Below are 20620 nucleotides of genomic sequence, written 5' to 3' on the forward strand. Positions count from 1 at the left end.
CTTTTCTTCAGGGCCCTGTTTACCCTGCTAGTGGGCATGAAGAATGGAACAGCAGAAAGAAACCTAAGGTTTATCCTGGCCTTTCTCTGACAGGTTTAAATACGAGCACAGTGTTTACCATGGCTCCAGTGCTATGGGTTTTTTTAAGGGCTAATTGTGAGCCCTGCTGAAAAGTTTGTGTAGGAAGGAACACCTCTTTTTTCCCCTTCAATTTAAACAGCAGCCCTAGTTGGCATGACAACCCCTCTATTAAAAGTAAGGCCAGGAGCCCTGCTTACTGTTTTTTCAGAATGAACCGAAGCTGCTAAGGAGGTTTGTTTCTCCAGTCTGACTATTAACAGTTCCATTTTAAAAGAATATTATGGGGTCTTCTTGGAGATAGTGTGTGCTCCCCCTATGTAAACACGTCAGTTTTAACTACAGAAGGGATATTTTTGTCTTTCCGTTGAACTCATATTCATTTGTTTATGGTAAATTTGTAGTGCTGTGGGTAGAACTATATGGCTGATGATTGTACCAAAAGGACATTTGTACCTCCCCAATCTAAACACTTTTGTTATCAGGAGCCACTGTGAAAATGCTAACCACCTCCTCCCTCCTTAGTGGGCCTCCATCAGCTAGGATGCCTCAGGACTTGGCTGTACCCTGTGGCTTTCCCTAGGTACCCAGAGGAGGCAGTGACTTAATGCCGTCTTGTATGACAGCCTGTCCCAAAGAATCTCAGCCCCGGAAGAAGCTGCCAGGGTCTCTGTGTCCACATTATGGAAGCCTGCTTTGTGAAGGGTAGCTTTCTTCTCTTCAGTGAGAATACTTGTACTCTGGGAGGAGCAGGAACAGTTGAAACCCTTCAAGTGGTGCAGCTCAGAGAGACATTTTTCCAGGTGTCCACCACCTCACATTTTATTTTCATTTTTTTTTCTTTAAAAACATTCTTGTGCTGCCTTAATCTTTGAAAGGCACAATTCATATTTATTGACACCCTCGCTGTTGTGCAACTATCATCACTATTCCAAACTTTTCCACTACTGCAAATAGAACTGTACATAGTTAGCAGTAATTTCCTATTCCCATCCTTCTAACACACACACACACACACACACACACACACACACACACACACGCACCCTGGCAACATCTAATCTTTCTGCCTGTAGATTTGCCTATTCCAGGTACCTAAAACAAGTCATGTGGCACGTGCCGTGTTATGCCCAGCTGAGCTAATGTTTCTAAGATTCAGCCTTGTTATGATAGTCCATCTGACAGCATGTTATCAGAACTGCGTTCTTTTTGTCAGAATAATGTTCCACTGTACGTATCTGCCACAGTTTGTTCATCCATTCATGTGTTTATCATCTATTACTCATGGATGGATGGATGAGTTGTCTTCACCTTTTGGCTGTGGTGAATACACTATACATTCTAACATTTGGCATAAAATAGATGATGTGATCCATAGCCCTTTAGTCTGGCTTATTCACTTAGCTAGTCTCTGTAAGTCAACCTTGTTTGTAGTAGTGTATCTGACAGTGTGAAAGCAGAACTCCAGCGTTCCTGCATTCCTCTTCTCAGTTCTCTAGGGGCAGAGCTGTCAAGTCATATGGAAATTCTGTATTGAACTTTTTGAGGAACTGCCAACTGTTTTTCACAGTGGCCTTCCCATTTCACATCCTACTCCATTTCTCCTGTGCTGACCAATGTGGGTTTGACTTGAATTTTCCTAATGCACAGAACATCTTTTCAAATCCTTTATCCATTTGTATGTCTTCTTTGGAAATATGATTATTCAAGCCCATTTTTAAATAGTTAGCTTCTAATTGTTATAGTTTTTCTTTATTTACATGCATAATAAACTCTTAGCAGATAGATGGTTTGCAGATATTTCTCCTATTCTATATGTTTTCTATTCACTTTCTTAATTATGCCCTTTAATGAAAACAAGGTTTGATTCTGACTAAGCTCAGTGCATTTTCTTTTGTTGCTTATATTTTCAGTGTCTTTTTGAGGATCCACTGATTTCAATGCCAAAATCAAAATCATGGCAATTTACCCCCACATCTGCTCCCAATCAGGTTTTTTTTTTTTTGGGGGGGGGGGTGCTCAGGACTATTGAGACACTGTGGGTGAACTCTGTATATAATGTGGTATGTGTCTTGGTTTGTTTTTCTGTTGCTGTGATAAAATACCCTGACAAAATCAGCTCAAAAGAGTCCATAATTGTAGTGAAGCCGCAGAAGCAGGGACTTGAGGACAATTAATTAACACAGAGGCCAGGGAAATGGCTCAGAACTTAAAATGTTTGCCAAGTAAATATAAGGAACAGAGTTCAAATCCCAAAAAATCCACATAAATGTCAGGTAGGCATGGCAGCCCACCTATAATTTCAGCTTGGAAGGTAAAGATGAGATCCCTAGAGTAAGCTGGCTAGCAAGACAAAACATTGGTGCGCTCTGGGGTTGATGATTCCCAACCTCAGGCCTTTGCATGTGTACACACCCACATACATTCACCTACACATATATACTAACCGTGCACACACACACACACACACATATATGAAAACAAGTTATTGTGGCCCATGTCTGGCAGCTGGAGCTTGTAATACAATCAACTGGCTCCCAAAGGCAAGAGCAGCCCCTGTCTTCCAGTTCTGCTGTAGCAGTGCATACAGCTTCTTTCGTAGGCCTAGCCAAGCTCCAGTCTCCACCTGCAGCTCTCTGTGGCAGATGTCCTATGGCCCTGATGTCCCCAGTATTCTCAGGTCTCCAATGTAGTTTGACCTTAACCTTTGCAACTTCACACAGTGGCCTCTCAGGGCCTTTCCACATGGATAGCAGCCCTGTCACAAGCTCTTCCGTGACCCCCTCAATCTTACATCTTTTGTACCTTCAAAACCAGTATCATGTGATCAACATGTCCCAGTCCCACTGCCAGTTTAAGATGTTGCCTCTGATGGGTAAGATTTTGCCCTCACTATACTTTTTTTCTAGTGTCCTGGTGCAGTGAAGGAGGTTTCCCTGTGGTGGTGCTGCTCTCTGTGGCAGTTATGCCGTCGCTCTGAATACCATACTGCCTTGAATGTTCCTTTGGCAAACAAATAGATCCATTGGCTTTGGGCTCAACACTCAGGTTGTCAGGACATGGTTAGACTGAAGTCAGATACTCAGCCAGAGTGTTATACAAATGGCCCCTCTCCCTGTTCTCAGCAGAGTGCCTGTTAGCCTCTGAAACCTCATGATCTGGGCCTCCACTGTATGAATTTCTCTCAGCATTCTTGTCTTGCCAAGCTCTTACCAGATTAGCCCAATAAACTTTGCTTCCAGCATGTAATGGCTTTTGTAGCCCAGTCTACCAAAAGCTTCCACATTCTAGCCACAAAACAATTCAAAGGTCTAAAGACCAATGCATGGTCAGGTTTTTTTCAGCAAGGTGCTTTTCAATACCAATTTCTGTTTTAAGTTTGTTCATTTTTCTTTTTCTGTTGCTGTGATAAAATGTCTTGACAAAAGCAACTCAAGAGAGAAGGGCTTATATGGCTTATAATTACAGGTTGTAGTCCATCAAACAGGGAAGGCACAGCAGCAAAAGCATAGTACCCGTAGTGAAGACCAGAGAGCAGTTAGTTCATGCTTGCATGCTGGTGCTCAGCTCCTTTCTCTAAGACAGAGACAAGCTCTAAGACCCAAGAGCTCAGGGAATGATGCATCCCAGGTGGGTCTCCCACTTCTGTTTATGTAATCAAGGCAATCCCTCACAGACATGCTCAGAGGCCATTCTTGCAGGTGATTCTAGGTTGTGTCAAGTTGACAGTCAGAGCTAACCATTACAAAGGCTCTGTGCAGAAATCACACAAAACCGAAAGCTTCCTGTTGAAGACATTACTCTTTTTCCTTGTTGAATAGAATCACCACTCTGGCAAAAGCCATACTGGCCATCTCTGGTTTTTATACCACTGGCCTATATGTTTTTATCCTTATGCAACTAAACATTAAGTCAGACTGGGTCCTAGCTGTGGTTTAATCACCTCGGCTTCAGTCCTGTCAGAAATGATGCCGCTCTTTGAGTCTAGAGTCTTCAGAATTCACTGCACTCCTCATGGTACTTTCTCTTTATTCTGAAGCTCTCCTGAGAAGAGAGAGAGTAGACCCTAACCCTTTTTATACATGTTCCTCATTTAAGCTTTTGCTGCATTTTTGCTTTGTATATAGTATGCCACTGGCCTGCACTTACCTCTGCAATCCTTGAATCCATATGCAAGCCACCACAGTCTAAGGGATAAACCTTGGTGTTTCAATCCAGGCTAGAGAGATAAGAACAAAGATCAAGAGGGGAAAGGCAGTTGAGGCGGAGGAGATAGAGGAAAGGAACTGACGTCAGTGCTTTTTGCAAGGCCAACAAAGAAAGACAACATTAGCAAGATAGCGGAGGATACTGGATTTGAGTCAGAAACAAGGCTCCTATACTCCTTTGCACATCTGGCCAAGCTGATTCATTGAGAAGGTTAGCTGCCAGAGAATACCATCAGGGACCATTGAAAAATAACCCACTTTCAGCCAGGCATGGTGACATGCCTTTAATCCCAGCACTCAGGAGGCAGAGGCAAGGGGATCTCTGAGTTTGAGGTCAACCTGGTCTACAGAGTTAGGACAGCCAGGGCTACACAGAGAAACCCTGTCTCAGAAAAAAAAAAAAAAAAACAAAAAACAAAAAACAAAAAAAAAAAAAGAAAATAATCCATTTTTTATACTCAATGTGGCCAGAGGAAATAATGTCCTTTAAGCGTTTTCCAAAGCAATAAAACTTGGTGATTCCCCTGTCTGGAGCAGCCTCACTATTTGAAAGCAAAAGGAGAACCAGGGAGGGGTAGGATACAGAGTATCCTGTATTTTGTTTCCAAAATAAAGAGGAGGAAACTTGAAGGAGCTTTGACATTGTGTGTGTTTTCCCACAGATGGGAAGGGGAGGTTTTTGTTACTTGAGTCCCCTCAGCATGCTTTTAGAAACTTTTTCCTGGACCCATTCTTCTCTGAAGCAGATTGCTCAAACTCCGTTTTAATTTGTACTTTTAGTTTTAATTAATTTAGAAATAAGGACATCATGAGACCTGGGGTCTGACTTCAGCTTGCCGCTGTGTGACCCTGTGTTGGCTCTCTGGACCTTCATCCCCATTTGTAAAGTAAGAATAGGACCAGGTTACCTTGAAGGTCTCTGTGTACCCTGTGATTAGGGTATTCTCTGTGTCTAAAGCAATGGTCCCAAATGGCCAAATATCTTAGGTAAATTTTCATTACTAAAAGAAGCAACTTTTTATTCCTCTGCTTTATTAATTTTTAATGGCACAACTACAAAGAATTACATTAATCACATTTAATAATTGACTTAATAAGTAATACAATGCAAGAAAGAAACTCCTAGGTGAAGGGCCCTGAAGGATCTCTGCAGTGAGAACTGTACAGAAGGAAAATGAAAAGAGCTCAGGGTGGTGATGGGTTCAGCCTTGGGCAGCAACCCAAGTGTCTAAGGTATCTGATTATTTATCTCTACCCTTTCCCCCATGGGTTTTGAATGCTGAGTCTCGTTCTTGAATTCCCAGAATAGGCCCTGGCTTCTCCCTGCCTGTGGTATTGTGCAGCTGTCACTGCCACACACCCAGTTGGTGTAATTGGGCTTTACATACAAGGAAAGTCATTGCAAAATCCCTTTCTTATGCCAGAGGAGCAGCTCATTCCTGGAACCCTTCAAAGATGGCTTCCCATGAAAAGCCAAAGGAAGAGAAAGGCAAAGCCCTTATTCCAGTAGCAAATAAATTTTCAAGTGACATGCTGACTACCACTCACCCTTTAGCTTCTAAGGGATGCACCGCCACATGTCCATGGCATCTGGCAAGTGTCACCTGGCCTTCAGCAGTGCCTGGGTACCTGTCCTTCCTGGAAAGCCAGCATACTGCTGCTTGGTTCATCTTCTCTTCTAACGATGAAGGTGATTCAGAGGAGTCCATGATGCTGTGTCTCTGACCCACATCCCCACCCCCAGGCCTCATCACCTTTCCCCTGACAGCACAATAAGAAGGGGCCAGAATCTCACTCTCAGTGGCTGTTTCCACTTGGGCTCCTGTCACTCTCCCACTTGAGATTCCCAGGAACTTTCTCCTGCTTCAGATGAGAACACACAGGATCTGCTGCCACGTCGTGTCACAGGAGCAGCCACAGCAGCTGTCATGGGCTCAGGGTTGCAGTGCTCACTCTTGCACATGATGGTGGGAGTACCATCATGAACTGCCTTTGCCCCACTAATAGGCCTGTGACTCTCGAGGAGGAGTGTTGATCAAGCCTGAGCCATCTGTCTACATGGCCACTCACCCCCTCTCCTGCCATGCGGGATCCGTGTGCTCCAGCAGCTTCTCAGTTATGCCCCATCCTCCTATTCCTGAGCACATGCACCTGCTGCCTTCTGGAAAGTCCTGTCATCAGGACTTCTTTTTCACTACACACACAATGAGTATTCTGCATTGTGTTTTGTTAGCAACGTCCTCACCAACCCCCTTACAAGCATTAAAATTGGCCATTTTCACTTTCTCACATACAGGTGTGTTTGCAGTTTCCTCAAACGATTGGGGTGAGCACCCACCCCAGCTAAGAAGAAGATTGTGGGTATCAGGTGTCTTCATTCACAGCACAAGCCTCTTCTTGTCATAGAGCTTTGGGCAGCCTGAGTTCTTAGAGGTGTATATCTGAAAGTTCAGAGCTTGAGGGAGGACTTCTAGATACTCAAACACTGGGTGTGGCAGAGGGAATTTGGAGCATCTGGAGCTGTTTGGACATTTTCAGAACTGCTGAGCTGGATCTGTGTAGCAGAGATGCCAAGAGCACACAGGAAGACAGGACTGTCAGCTGTGACACAGAATGCACACACCTGTGATCTGGGGGGAGGTTAGCACTGTTGGTTTCCATATTCTCTCTCTTGCTCTCTTTCTCTCTCTGCTTTTTAAAAATATTTTTATTTTGTATTAATAACTGTTTTACCTGCATGTGTATCTGCACCATGTACACATCAAGGAGACCAAAAGAGGGCATCAGAGCCCGTGGAACTGGAGTTAGAGACAGTTGTGAGCTGCCGTGTGGGTGCTGGGGATCAAACCAGGTCCTCTGGAAGAGCAGCCTGTGCTCTTAACCTCTAGTCTCTCCAGCTACTGTCATCGTTTTTGAGACAGGGTCTCACTATGTAGTACATGCTGGCCTCCTACCTCAGCCTCCTGAGTACTGAAATTACAGGCATTTATCACACCCGGCTAAGTCCTTAGGATCTTCAGTTATTTGGTTGGCTGGTTGGTTGTGTGTGTGTGTGTGTGTGTGTGTATCCCCACCCCTTTTGAGGCACATTCTCAGCCTTTCTGACTCCCTTTATGATTCCTCCATGGCTTATCATAGGATGTGGGTTGCTATTGTCCTGAAAGAGGCGCTTGAGCTAGAAGACTGTGGAAAACATTGTAGAGGGAATGCATACTTGGTCTTTGTCAAACTGCGTACTTTTAAAGATAGGCTGGAAATGTACCATTTAGCAGACCATCATGAAATCAGTGAAGTTTCTTGAAAATTCTGCAGATTGTGAAAGTCTTTAATAGCTTCAGGGATCCATCTCAAAAAGGCTTTGGGCGCAGCACCTCATTAGCAGAAAGAGTACTGCTGGAGCCTGAAGTTCCTAGGGATCATGCCCCCTGTTGAGCACACAGCAAGAGAGGCGAGCTAAGTGCAGTTGAGTGTTGTGGCCGCCAGCATCTCAGCTCTCTGCCGCTGCCTCTATCATCAGCATCCTGAAATGATCTGAGTGCTTCAGCCTGCTTGCCCTTCAAGGAGGGTGGTGCTTGCACTTCCTGTGCTGTATAGGGCTGTAAGGATGATCCAAGGAGCCAATGCTTAGAAGAGCACCTGGCTACAGCCGGTGCTACCAAAGCCTCGCTCCAGAAGTAAGAAGCCCACATGATGGCTCAGGTTTGCAAGGGCCTTATATGGAATTACTTTCTAAAAAGACAGTAGTGACTTCTTAGTGTAAATTTGAATCAGGGATAAAATGACAAGTATTATGCAATCTGTGTATGTGAAGGGTGAATTTCCTAATCAGAGTGGAAAGATATTCTTTAGTGCCCTGTGGGTTTATAGCTTTGTTGATCACATTTGTCTTTAGTCTACCCAAAACATATTTTTATGAAACACTGAGGTAAAATTCAATTTAAAATATTTTCCTTATGAGTAAGTAGTCATAGTGCTGTTTGATGTAAAGTTTCTAGCTTGCTGTTTCTCCCCCATCCCCTCATTTTATAGTTCTGGCAGGCCTGGAACTCATTATGTAGGCCAGGCTAGCCTCTAACTCAGAGATTCGCCTGCCTGAGTCATGAGTGTTGGGGCTAAGGTCGTGTGCCACCCTGCCTGACTCTGCTCTTTCATAAACCCGGTTCTGTATAACCGTGGGCTTCTTGTTTCTATCTATTCAGTGGCCAGTTTGCTAGATCTTGTAGCACTGTTATTTATTTCTAATTTCTACAACTTCAGAAAAAGATCTTAGAAAAATCAAGGTGCCTCTAACTTTGATAATTTTATAAATAAATAAATAATAAAAAAAAAATCAAGCAAAAATCAAGCTGGCCAAATTGCTCAGTTGGTAAAATCTCTTGACCTGAGTTTGTGCACGTATATGTGCATGTTCATGTATGTGAGTGTGTGTGTTCTTGTTTTCTTGTGTAAAGGCATGTGTTGTGTGAGGAGGCCAGAGGTTAATGTCAGTTGTCTTCTCCAGTGGCTCTCCACCTTATTTTGGAGACAAGGTCTCTCACTAACCAAGAGACTGCTGATTTGGACCAGATTAGATGATTAGATTAGCTGACCAGTGATCTACCAGGGTCCTTCTGGATCTGCCTCATAGGAACACACTGCCATGCCTGGCTTTTTTTTTTTTTTTTTTTTTTTTTTTAATATGGGTGTTAGAGATCCAAACTCAGTCCTGTCCTGTCCCTGTGTTTGTACAACAAGCACTTTAGCAAATGAGCCAGCAACAGCCCCTAATAATGTTAAGAGTTGTCTTCTCTCCTCTCCAGCCACCCCATTTTGCTTTTATTGTGTATTACCTATTGTGTTTATGTGTCATGTTTGTGCGTCACCACCTCTGTGAGCCTCTTGGTCCTGCTCCCTGCCCTTCTCTCTGTTTGTTAGCCATGAGAGTTCCATCATTTTCTATTCCGGAGCTGGCTTTAGGGCACTGCAGGGAAAACCAGTGTGACATGCTGTAGGTGCAGGGCACACCAGGCCAGTCTAGGGTCACCTGACATGAGCAGTTGGAGGGTTTCCTGGTTGTCCAAGCCTCTCTTTGCCTGCTTTGCCTCTCTTGGCTCTATTTCATTTTATCTCAGCAACCACCTCACTCCACCTTGACAAAAAAAGCATGTTCTGGATGGACAACCTCCTGTGTCCCCCTTTCACTTGAAGCCTCATCATGGGATGGCCTGACAGCTGGGGCACATTTATTCCAGGAGCCGGGTGCTCTGTGTCTTCTGGGGCCTGGTGTGCTCCCTCAGTCTTCTTTCTGTCTGCTCGGCCCTCCTTGTTGAAGATTGCTCTAGTCTCCTCCACAAGGAAATGAGGGCATGATAAAGTAGCCTCTTTGCACCCTCCAGTCTGGCCTCCACAGACCTTCCTGTAACTCCTCACCTGCACCTTTTTTTTTTCAATCCTCCGGCCCTAAGGCCTGCTGTCCTCCAATGTGTTGTACAGTATCCCCGAGGAGCCAGAGGCTTTATTAGCTCCAGCAGCTACTTGGCCTGTCTCCAACCTAGTGCTCCTTCCTGAGATCCTTTCTGAGTGACGACATACTTGCACACCCTCTCCCCAGAGTCACCCCTTCTCTCAGTTCTTCTCTTTCCTTCCCCTTCAAGAGTAATGTTGCCCACTCTCCTCCTGTGTTGGCTTGCCCTTCCTAGCTCTAACGTGAACGTTTTTGTGGGTTTTGAAGCTCCGCGAACATTTCATTCTCTAACCTCCACTGTGGTCTACCTCACTTGCCTCTAATGGCCCTCCTCTATCTCTACCTCACTTGCCTCTAATGGCCCTCCTCTAGCTCTGCAGTGATGATGTTGCTTGTAGAGACCTTGCTACCTGAGAATGCAGTTTGTGAACTGTGTGCCACAGCAGCCTGGGCAGCACAGAAGCCAAGAAGCATGAGTGTGCCCTTCCCTGGTGGCGCTGGGCTGGGGTAGGAAAGTGAAGGCAGTTTATTAACACATAGTTATGGTGGCAGCAGATCCCAGGATACAGAAGAAAAGAAAGAATTACTTGGAAAAGCAGCTGTCTCAGAGATGACATGGCTTCAGCCTCACCTCCCACAGATCTGTCTGTCCAAATTGGATTCACTGGGCTTGCCGTGGCCTTGTTGAGGCGCAGTCTCCACCCTCTTTCTAAAGTGTCATTCCTGCCTCCCAACTTTCTCATCATCATGGCTGTTCTTGCAAATGCCACTCCTGAAGCTTATGGTCACTTCCCACAGAGCTCCTGTTTCCTGCCCATGAACACTTGTCATTTTGGGCCTTTTGTCTGGAGTGCTCGTGTGCCAGCCTCCATCTCTTCCCAGAGCAAAACTTCTCTGTGTCTGAGTCAGCTGTAAACTGTTCTAGCCCTTGGCACTGCCCTCTGCATGGCGAGGGAATGCCTCAGAAGACAGAGCATCCTAGGCATTCAAGGTCAATAGAGCTGGCAGACTGAAATATTGTGAATGCAGACTCAACACAGCTCTGCTTGTAACAGTTCTCAGTGTATACACATTGTTTTGTTTTATTTTTTGTTCTGTTTTGTTTCCAACCAGTGCTTAGAAAGAGCCATGAAGTTTGCTTTTGAGGAGTTCCACCTCTGGTACCAATTTGCTCTGTCGCTGATGGCTGCTGGAAAGGTGAGTCTCTTCAGGAGTGCCACTCTGTCCAGGTTTATGTCATTGAATTTCATGAAGGATAAACCTGCCACCTCATGGAAGGCTAAGACACCATTACAGACAGTCCTGTGGCCTTTTCAAAATGGACTGCCAAAGTTAATTATTTAGGGTCTAAGATGGGCGTAGGACTAAGATGAGGATTCTTAATTTGCCTTTTTTTAAAACCTGTTATTACTCACTCATGTGAAATATACATGGTTAAGTCTTAAGTCTGCAGCAGATGCTGCAGGATGTCTTACTGCTGATGCTTTGTGGAAGCCCGGGGTGCTAGCATAGCTGAGTGACAGAAGACATATCACTTAGTGTCTCCATTTCTTTTTTAGTAAAATGGAGTGATAAGTGCCTACTTCTAGAGTTATCAGAGAAAAGCAGAACCACTCACTAATATTTAGGGTGGCAGCCCTGCAATATGTACACTTGACAAAGGTGCAGCCATTAGTAAGTCTGGTATTTGGTGGACTGTGAAGTCTCACGTAGAAGACTGTGCCAACTGAGCTCAGGAACACAGTTTAGTTTGCTTTTAATTATGTGTTTGTGTTTTCATAGCAGTGTAAACTTCTGCAGTCTATTTTTTTCTTATTGTTGCAGTGGCTACACAGTAGAGAGTGAGGTAGGCAGGTGCCAGAGGCACATTTCAACCTCCTCTTGATAACAGTTTACTCCTTGTCCCTCTGAGCCCAAGCTCTGGTTCTCACAGACCTGGGTCCCTGCTTGGTTGGGAAACCCCTCTAAGAAGGCTAGAATGTTTCGTTCTGTCAGACTTTGTAAGTTTTACAGAATTGCTTTCTCCTTGTGCAGTCTGCCCGTGCTGTGAAGGTGCTGAAGGAATGTATCCGGCTAAAGCCGGATGATGCCACCATCCCGCTTCTGGCAGCCAAGCTGTGTGTGGGTTCCCTTCACTGGGTAAGTGGGGAGCTTGTCCCCTCCTCTACAGGGCCTCCAGTCGAGGACCAGTTTCCTCCATGCTTCCATACCAAGCCTCACTCACCTCAATCAGTGGATTTCCAGCATGCTCCAGGTTTTCTTTCTAACAGAAATGTGCTTGAAAAGTAAAAATGATAGGATATGTTGGATTCACACTCAGAGAGATATAGCTCACTGTGTGTGTGACATGTAGGACTAAGAAGGTCCCACAGCTTTCTAGTCACCTTTGACTTAGAAATTTACTCTCTGCCTCAACACATATATAACACAACTTCCTTCAGGCATCCTCTTTCACAAATACTTTCTTCAGATTGTCTTGTTCAAACTTGAATGTGGCAGTAGCCTGATTTATCAAGGCTCTAGTACAGCAAATACAGCATTAGAAAACAGAAACTGATTTACTCGCTGGGCTGGTGGCATAGGTAATTGTCTCCTACAGTGGAGTTTTAATTTCTTTGATTGAATTTCATATCCAATTAGTTTGGAATATGAAGAATAATTTGCCCCAAAGCCCAAGACTCCCTGATAACGGATGTTTTCTTCCCTTACAGTCCTTGCTGCCTTTTTTTTTTTTTTTTTCCATGTATTCTCACCCAGCAGGAGAAAACTGAGCCTTGTAAAGAAAGTGATTCATTGTTGTTTGATTTCCCTTGAAGGAACATAGCAGAGAAAAGGAGCAAGCAGACGTAGACTCACAGCCATGAGCCTGTGGAGTCGGCAGTTTGGGGCTGTGAGCAGAGGGGACAGTGCTGAGAGGCTGGAAGGGAACAACAAGGGCTTAGATTGCAAGTGACTGCTGCCCTCCTACCAATGGCACCTCTGCTTATTACTGTGACAAACAGGCCCTAAACACCCAAACAAACCTTTCCTGCATGTCTCTTCTTACCATTTTGTTGTTACAATTTTCAAAGACCTCAATAATCAAGAGTATAATAAACTCTTATGTACGACATCCAGCGTCAACACCATCATTTGCTGCACTTTTAAAGAAACAAATCTCACTTTTTCTCTAATGAACTGTCCAAGAGATCTTGTTGAGAGTGCAGTTTACATATTTCTCACAGAGATCTGCTGGAGCAAAGCCCATGTGCTGTGTTCTGTAAAACAGGTCGAGTTTTGAAAATTTTTAACAGCTTGTGGCAAAGAGAATCCAAGTTTAAATGTATTCTTTTTGTCATGAATAAAGGGAAACACCCAAACACAAGACATTTCAAGAACTTATTCTTTTTAAGCATATTTCATTTGACCTCTGACTCCTGAGTCCATCCTCATTATAGAACCAAGCAGTGAAAAAATGAAGATGGAAAAAATAGAAACCCACCAAATATGAAAGCAACTTTGGAAAAGAAGGCAAAGAAATGAAAGGGGAAAGTTTAAAGAAAAGATAAATAGGAGTCCAGTAGACCATTGAAAAGGCTCAGTAAAGAAAAGAGAATTGCCAGGGTAGAGTTGGAAGGTTTGGGGGTTATTTCCAAAGCAACCCATCAGAAACCCACTTTTAGTAGCAGGTGCTTATGGAAGCTGATTTACAAGTTTGACAGGTTGTTGTTTTTTTAACTTTCAGTTGGAAGAAGCTGAGAAGTTTGCCAAAACTGTTGTTGATGTGGGAGAGAAAACGTCAGAATTCAAGGCCAAAGGCTACCTAGCTCTGGGACTCACATATAGCCTGCAAGCCACGGATGGTGAGAGACGCCCCACCCTGCCGAGCCCGAGATCACCCTGCAGCATCTTATAGTCTCCTCTGTCTTTGGAGGGCACAGAGCTGGGCCACCCTGGTATCCTGGCCTGGGACCCCCCCCAGGGCACCCATCTTCTCTGTCTAGATTAGGACGGGGAATGTCAGAGCCCCGGCCTGTAGAAAGAGGTGCACGGGGCTAGTGGTGCCCAGGTTCCCAGCCAGGGCTGGGAACCTACATCCAGAGTGAGAAGAGCAAGACCTCTGGAGAGGCAGCGCTCACAGCCGTGCTCCCGCCCGGGCCCATCCCTGAGGGGAGGGATGGGTGCTGGGCCTAGGAGACGGTATATATGTAGACGGTAGTATAGAAAAGGTAGAGCCAAAACCTTGCAGGGAGCACCCACCTGGCCAGGGGCTGTGCACTTATTCTAGCTCTCATAACTGTTCTCATATTCCAGCCCACAAATCGTACACATGCAGTGTAGGTAGCCAGTGCCCATGGTTCTCAAGGGTGGTGATTTATATGTTTTGGATATACTAAAGAGTTTCAGTTGATGGGTTTCTTTACTTTAAAGTAACTCTTCATTATGTTTTCTATATTTAATAAAACTTTTGCAGAAAGTATAAGTTGCTGTTATTTTCTGATTTGTTTTTTTAACATGCTGTTAAATATAACATGAATAGCAAAAAAAAACAAAACAAAAACCCTCAAAGACAGGTATATAGCTTAATGACTAGACAAGGCAAGCTGCCCTGAAGCACCACTCATAGCATCAGGTAGAATGTTGCCAGCCTCTTGGGGAAGTCCTACTGCCCTGTCAATCACAGTAGAGCAGAGTACCACTGATTCCTATAAATTAACCCAAATCTTTTTTTTTCTCTACCCTAAAATGCTGCATTTTTGGCATGTCAATTGCTTCTCAATACTGGATTTCTGGCTATTTTTTTCATGTACATATGTTATATTGGCCATACTCAGCACGTCTTCAAATCTCGATGTTCAGGAAAAGTCTGAGTGTCATAGACTTACCCGCCTACATTCTCGATCCAGCCTCTACCCCTAAACAGCCTTTAGAACAAGTGCACTCTCCTCGGCCTCTTAGAGCACTGGAACTTCAGTTGGGTCAAGCAGAGGTTCTCTGTAGATCAGTGGAGGTTCTGAGTAGCCCTGGGTCCAGCTACGTCCAGCCTTGTGGGCAGCTTCCAACTGCTAATTTCCTGGCTGCCAGGAGCTGCCCTTGTGCAGCAATTAGATAAGGGCCTCCCGCAGTGCAACTACAGACAGACCCCTCAGGACTATTCCTGACTCCAGTTTAAAAAAAAAAAAAAAGTGCCCTTTTTGTTTCTGGGTGGGCAGTAAGGGAGCCCTTTCTCTTCTTCTATACAGGAAAGTATTTTCCCACAGGCAGGAGGCCTCACTCCTGTTATCTGATATTCTTACACCCATGTTGGGTTTTGCCATTCTTTATGTTGACATCAAGGTGCTAGAATCCTGGCCATTGGCCAGCATGAATTAAACTAGCATCAAGCCAGAGTTCTTGTCCCAAGGTCATAGCCGCTCAGTGCCAAAGGATCTCTGACATATAACAGAAATGTGCTGGGAAAGTAACAATGATACAATAGATTAGATTCACGCTCAGAGCAATACAGCTGGTTGTGTGCATGACATGTAGGACTGAGAAGGTCCCCAAAGCTCAGACTGTCTTATTGACATTGTTCCACAGTGATGTCCACTGATCATCGCAAGAGCCTTGGGGGTGGGACTGGGCTTCCTACCCTAACAGTGCCTCGTGCAGTAGGCACTCAGAACCTGGTATATAACGTGGCTTTTGTAGTGGGTTTAGTATTGCCACTCCCCACCCCAACTTCTCCTGCCACCTACTAACAGAACCCTTTTCTCAGCTTCTTTGCGAGGGATGCAGGAGGTCCTGCAGAGGAAGGCGCTTCTTGCATTTCAGAGGTGAGTGGGAGTTCATCTTTTCACTTGCTGCGCGTAGTGACAACTGAGTATGATGAGTATGAGAAAGGCAGGGTATTTTTAAAGGTTATGTAAACAGTGTTTTGCCCCCAGGAGTATGTTGTCTTGAGCAGCAAACATAAAACCTCAAAGCTGGAAGCAGAGGACCTCTCATTCGGCTACACTTTCAATCTTTTTATCCATTTGGGTACTTTTTAGTCATTCCTGATAAAGTAATTTCAGCTCAAGAAAGATAGACACTTTGACTAGAGAGATGGTTCTTTTATTAAAGGCATTTGTCGTCCTCTTGAAAAGAGGTCCTTCTTTTCTGGCTTTTACATTAAGAGCTGAAGAAGCTAAGGATTTGAAAGTGTCTGAAACACTGTGTTAGCAGCCATCCCAAACTCCCTGACCTGCCTTGCTCCACAGTACCTTGCCACTGTCTCTCTCCTTGTGCCTTTCTTGAACACAGAGCAATGCATTATCATTGTAAACGCTGTATCTCCAAGCTCCTGTACACACCTGGACAGACAGGACAAGCAATAAAGGCATCGCAGTGTGGGGATGAGGTGCAGGAGTGAAAGGAGTTATTGGGGATGTAGACTGGACCAGTGTAGAGCTGGGATCTCATGACGGAAGGTAGTTTTACTTGTACTTGATTTTACTCACTGTGGGTATAATAAATTATCAAAATTAAACTGGTCCCTGAAAATACAGCCCTGTAAGGTGAAATCCAGAATTGAAACTGATCCTGTTATTTTAAATACGCCTGAGTTACGTTGATCTCTTAAAACTATGTTAATACTCAGTCACTCCTTTGAAAATCTCCCTGTACCAGCCAGCTTTGTTAGCTCCTTTCCTCAGCGTTGCTTGCTGCAGATCTGTTACGTTGCTCATGTGCCATTTTTCATGAAGTCATTATCACTTGGATTTGCTACTTGAAAGTACCCTGCCTCATTTCTGTTTCCAGGCAGGCTGGTTCATAACTCTTTCACTTTGCCACTCTGATTCTTGATTGACATCTGTTGACATCTGCAAACACCCCTGTCTCTGGGTTCACTCTTATTATTAGTGTTTCTCAGCCCAGAGCACGAAAGTGTTTCCATTTCAAATGGTTCCAGGCTTTACTTTCTCCAGTTCTGGTTTGTCAAACCCGCACACGGATGCCTCAGAAAGTAGCCATCACATCTGTTTCGCTTTCCTTTAAGTCAGCACATCTCACTGGTTCTCTGAAAACATCCACAATGGTGGTCTGCCTGGGGCTGCCTGTGTAACTGAGGGTTATGTAACAGCTGTTCTGTCGGCCTGAATTCATTTCTGTGCCTTTTCTACTTAGATTTGAATTCAAAGAGATTTAACATGTTTGTTCATAAGAGGACTAAGAAGCAACAAACCCTTCTAACTGACTACATTGCAGAAGGCTAACCTAAATTAGTTTTGTGTGAAATACAGACTGTTTTTCAAATGGACAATGATTTTGTTTCAAGTGAACATTGACTATTTTAGTGAATTGGAGACCTAATAAAAAGCTTTAAAGAAAAGATTTTAAGTAAATAAGAAAGGTTGTATTACTTCTTAACTGAAAATAGATCATTTAGAACCGCTTGGGTGAGAAATGTTTTTCTACTATGTATTTTATATAGTTCCCCCCAAAGTTCTGTTTATACTTTCAGTTTGCTTCTGGTTTTGTTGTTCATTTGTTTTGTTAAAAAAAAAAAAAAAAAGTGGTACATTTAAAAGAGGGACAGGTTTGCAGATACAGCCTATGGGAATGAAGTCTTAAGCATAACTAGAGGCAGAATTTGGAAAGATTTGTTCTCTGGAAAACTCAAAGGGGCAATGTCTGAATGTTTCAAAGTGGTATAACTTTATCTGGATGTTATCAGCTGTTCTTCCTCATAACCCAGTCACCTCAACCAGTTCATGTTGAACAAAAGTATGGTCAAGAAAAACACCATTGTGCGCAGTGTTATAAGCTGTTGCTTCAGTGAACTTTCACATCCTATTGAGAAAAGCAGTCCCAAAGATCCTGACAGCATGTGTCATGAGTGCCCTAGTAAACACTGCTCTCAGGGGAGGCAGTGGCATTACATCACCTGTGTTTACCACTCAGAGTGGCATGGGCTGTGCAGCCTCGCTTTATTATCTCTTCTCCCCTTAGCTTAGGCTTACATGTGGTTGTTTTGCATGAAGAAGATGGTAGATTGGGGCTGAGCTATCCCTGGAATGCAGGGCTTTCAGTGCTAAAGCCACCTGGACATCTTAATGTGAATAACTAGTGAAAGAGCCCTGATTTAACCAATGTGCATTCATGAATTCTGTGCCCATTGTAATCAGAAGTGAAAGGGACTTAGAAAAATTAGCCAAACAAGGCAGCAGGGTGTTGGTATAAAGACCAAACCTTGGCATCTGATAGTCCCCCGTTCCATTTCTGCTTTTGCCTCCTTTTCTGGGTATTCTTAGGTAAGATGCTTATGGTAGATACTTCATAAATTGTAACCATCATTGCCTTTAGACCTGTGCTTTAAAAGGCAGAATCAAAACTGATCAACGTTGCCTATATTCTTGGCTCAGCTCCAGACAGTGTTGGAGCTGGAATTTAGGGATGTGCTGGATGTGCGGGGTCTAGCCAGGTAGTCTGAGTCATCCATATTGCAACAGCAACCCAGTATGTCTCTGTCTGGCCACTGTATCCATTACACCATGATGATCATTTTGGGTCTTCCCTTCTTGTGGGGCGGGAAGAACTCCTTAAGGAAAGGCACTTGTATTATTCATCTCCAGACTCCCTAGAGCCCCAGACTTATTCTTCAGAGTAAGTACTGTGAGTACTACAGAATATAGATGGATAGATAAATGGATGAAGGGGTAGGAGTGGGTAGGTGGATTAGTAGATGGGAGAAAGGTTAAGTCAATAAGCAGGTGAGCTGAAGGATGGGTAGGTGGATGGATTAGTGGATAGATGGGTGGGTAGGTGGGTGGGTGGGTGGATGGATGGAAGAGTATGTGGATAAAAGGGAGAGTAGGTAAATAAAGAGGTAGCTGGGTTGGTGGATGGGTGGGTAGAAAGATGGGTAGGTAGGCAGGTGGGAGGATGGCTGGACATATGGGTAACCTCTTTTTTCATGGAGGAAGAATTGAATTAGTTAAGATATAGGTGCTTTGCCAATAAAGAAGCGCAATGAGCATCCTGTGGTGGAATTTTTAGTCGTCTAAATTTTCTTTTGCAACCTGGCCAGATGCTCCTGCAGAAGGATGGCTTGTGGAGCTGCCTCAGATTCGTGCAGAATTTTCAGGCTGGCAGCTGCATGAACACTGGTTTTTGTTGACTGTGTTAGCAGTAAGATATGAAACGGTCCTTGTCCTAGGAGCTTAGCTGCGTGAGCTGTCCTGCACAACTGTAACAAGCATGTGGCATCTACAGGGGCAAACCCCACTTGATTTTTCTTGTTTCATTTGCTATTTCCCACCTAACCCCCCTTTTTTCTTTTCTTTTTTTCTCCATAAAGTAGTCCTTCTGTTCAATTCATTTTGCAAAATTTCCCAAACAAGGCAGTTAAACTATGCATGCTTTAGGGTTCACTTCATTAGAAATTGGCAGTTGGATTCTCATTGTTAGCCTCACTGGAAATTCTTTAGAAGTCACTGTAAGGCACCCTAGAAATTGCTAGCACTTCTCATTTGTTTCTTTTACAGGCCTTTGGTTAGTGGTTCACAATCCTTTGTTGAGACCAGAGTGGGGCCTTTGCCATAACTAAAAAATCATCCACACTGAATTCTCCAGGTCATCTGCCAGCTTCTCACTTAGTTGGCACTGGATAGAAGCAACCATGATTTAACTTAATTTGTGGAAAAATACAAACTGGGCTGAGGAAAAAGTATAGTTCTGACAAACTATTTTTGATGGCAGTTGAAACCTTGCTTTATTATTTTTGAAAGAAGATGAGACAAAATAAATTACTCTATATAATAAAATGGTTTTTTATAACCAATTTTGGACTCATTTTCAATGGATAATTAGGGAAGACAGAAACCATAAATTTTTACCTCACTTACAAACACCGAAAAAAAATCCTTTCATGTGCAAATGCATGGAGAGCCAGTGCTTACAAATCATGCAAGCACCGTGCAGTGAAGACACAGTTCTCGGCCTCCACCTCTAAACACAGGGCAGAAAAGCCTAGAGGTTGTGGCTTGTAGCTAGGCTGCTAGTGAAGATTCCTCAGGAGTGAGTTTGTTTTGCTCTTAATATTAACAAAAGAAGCCATGGGATTCTGGGTAAAATGCTCACTGCACAAGCTTGAGAATCTGAGTTTGACTCCCAGCACCTGCCTAAAAGCTGGGTGTGGCAACTGATGCCCTTATTTCCAGTGCAGACAAGGCAGAGAAAGGCGGGACCCTGTGGCTCACTGGCCAGCTAATCTAGTCAGAACTTTGAGCCACAGGTTCAGGGAGACACCAGGCCACAACTAAAAAAGAAAGGGAAGAAGTGGGGGGAGGAAGGAGAGAAAGAAAGAAACAGCTACTCTGTCCTCCAGATATACATGCACAGGCAAGCTTACCTGCACAGATGTACACACACAACACACACACACACAAATAATAATAACAATTTTTAAGTAAATCAGAAGATTAAGAAAAGGGCAAACCCCAGTCCTGCACACATGGCATTTGCCCAAACAATGCCCAAGTTTATGGATGACATGTTTTCTAGGTTGCACGTATTAGAAGACCTTTTTCTTTTCCCATGGAAGACTGACAGTTAACTAAAAGGCCTTATATCTATGGAAAACTTTGGCAAGTTGGTCACAGATGACTCCATGATGATTTAGCTTTCTGTTTCATCTTGAATCTGCTTTCTGCTGGTAGAAGTTCCTTCTTTGATCACAGAATGTTGTCAGAGATGGTTGTTTGCTCTCCAGGACCCATGGTTTGTAATTAGTCTGTTCCATGGTCCCTTTAACCTATGTAAATTTGTTTTTCTCTTCCTACCAGAGTGTTAAATGCAAAAGTAGGTCCTGTACACTGTCACATTTTGAATTGCTTCTGATGAAAAACAATTTTAACTTTCACATAAAAGCTGAAAAAGATCACTTTTG

The 20620-nt window shown here is 43.9% G+C and overlaps 1 protein-coding gene across 3 annotated transcripts in view; it reads left to right on the forward strand.

Annotated features, from left to right (window-relative positions):
* Positions 1-20620, forward strand: part of Ttc7b (tetratricopeptide repeat domain 7B) — a 179254-nt gene that overhangs the window by 82884 nt on the left and 75750 nt on the right. For all 3 annotated transcript variants that reach the window (XM_055592898.1, XM_055592896.1, XM_055592897.1), the window contains exons 9-12: positions 10843-10926; positions 11764-11868; positions 13454-13571; positions 15467-15524. In XM_055592898.1, coding sequence (XP_055448873.1) covers positions 10843-10926; positions 11764-11868; positions 13454-13571; positions 15467-15524 — 365 coding nt within the window. The remainder of the gene's footprint in view (positions 1-10842; positions 10927-11763; positions 11869-13453; positions 13572-15466; positions 15525-20620) is intronic.

The sequence above is a fragment of the Psammomys obesus genome, unplaced genomic scaffold (assembly GCF_907164565.1).
Source record: "Psammomys obesus unplaced genomic scaffold, mPsaObe1.curated_primary_1811, whole genome shotgun sequence".
Classification (NCBI taxonomy): Eukaryota; Metazoa; Chordata; class Mammalia; order Rodentia; family Muridae; genus Psammomys; species Psammomys obesus.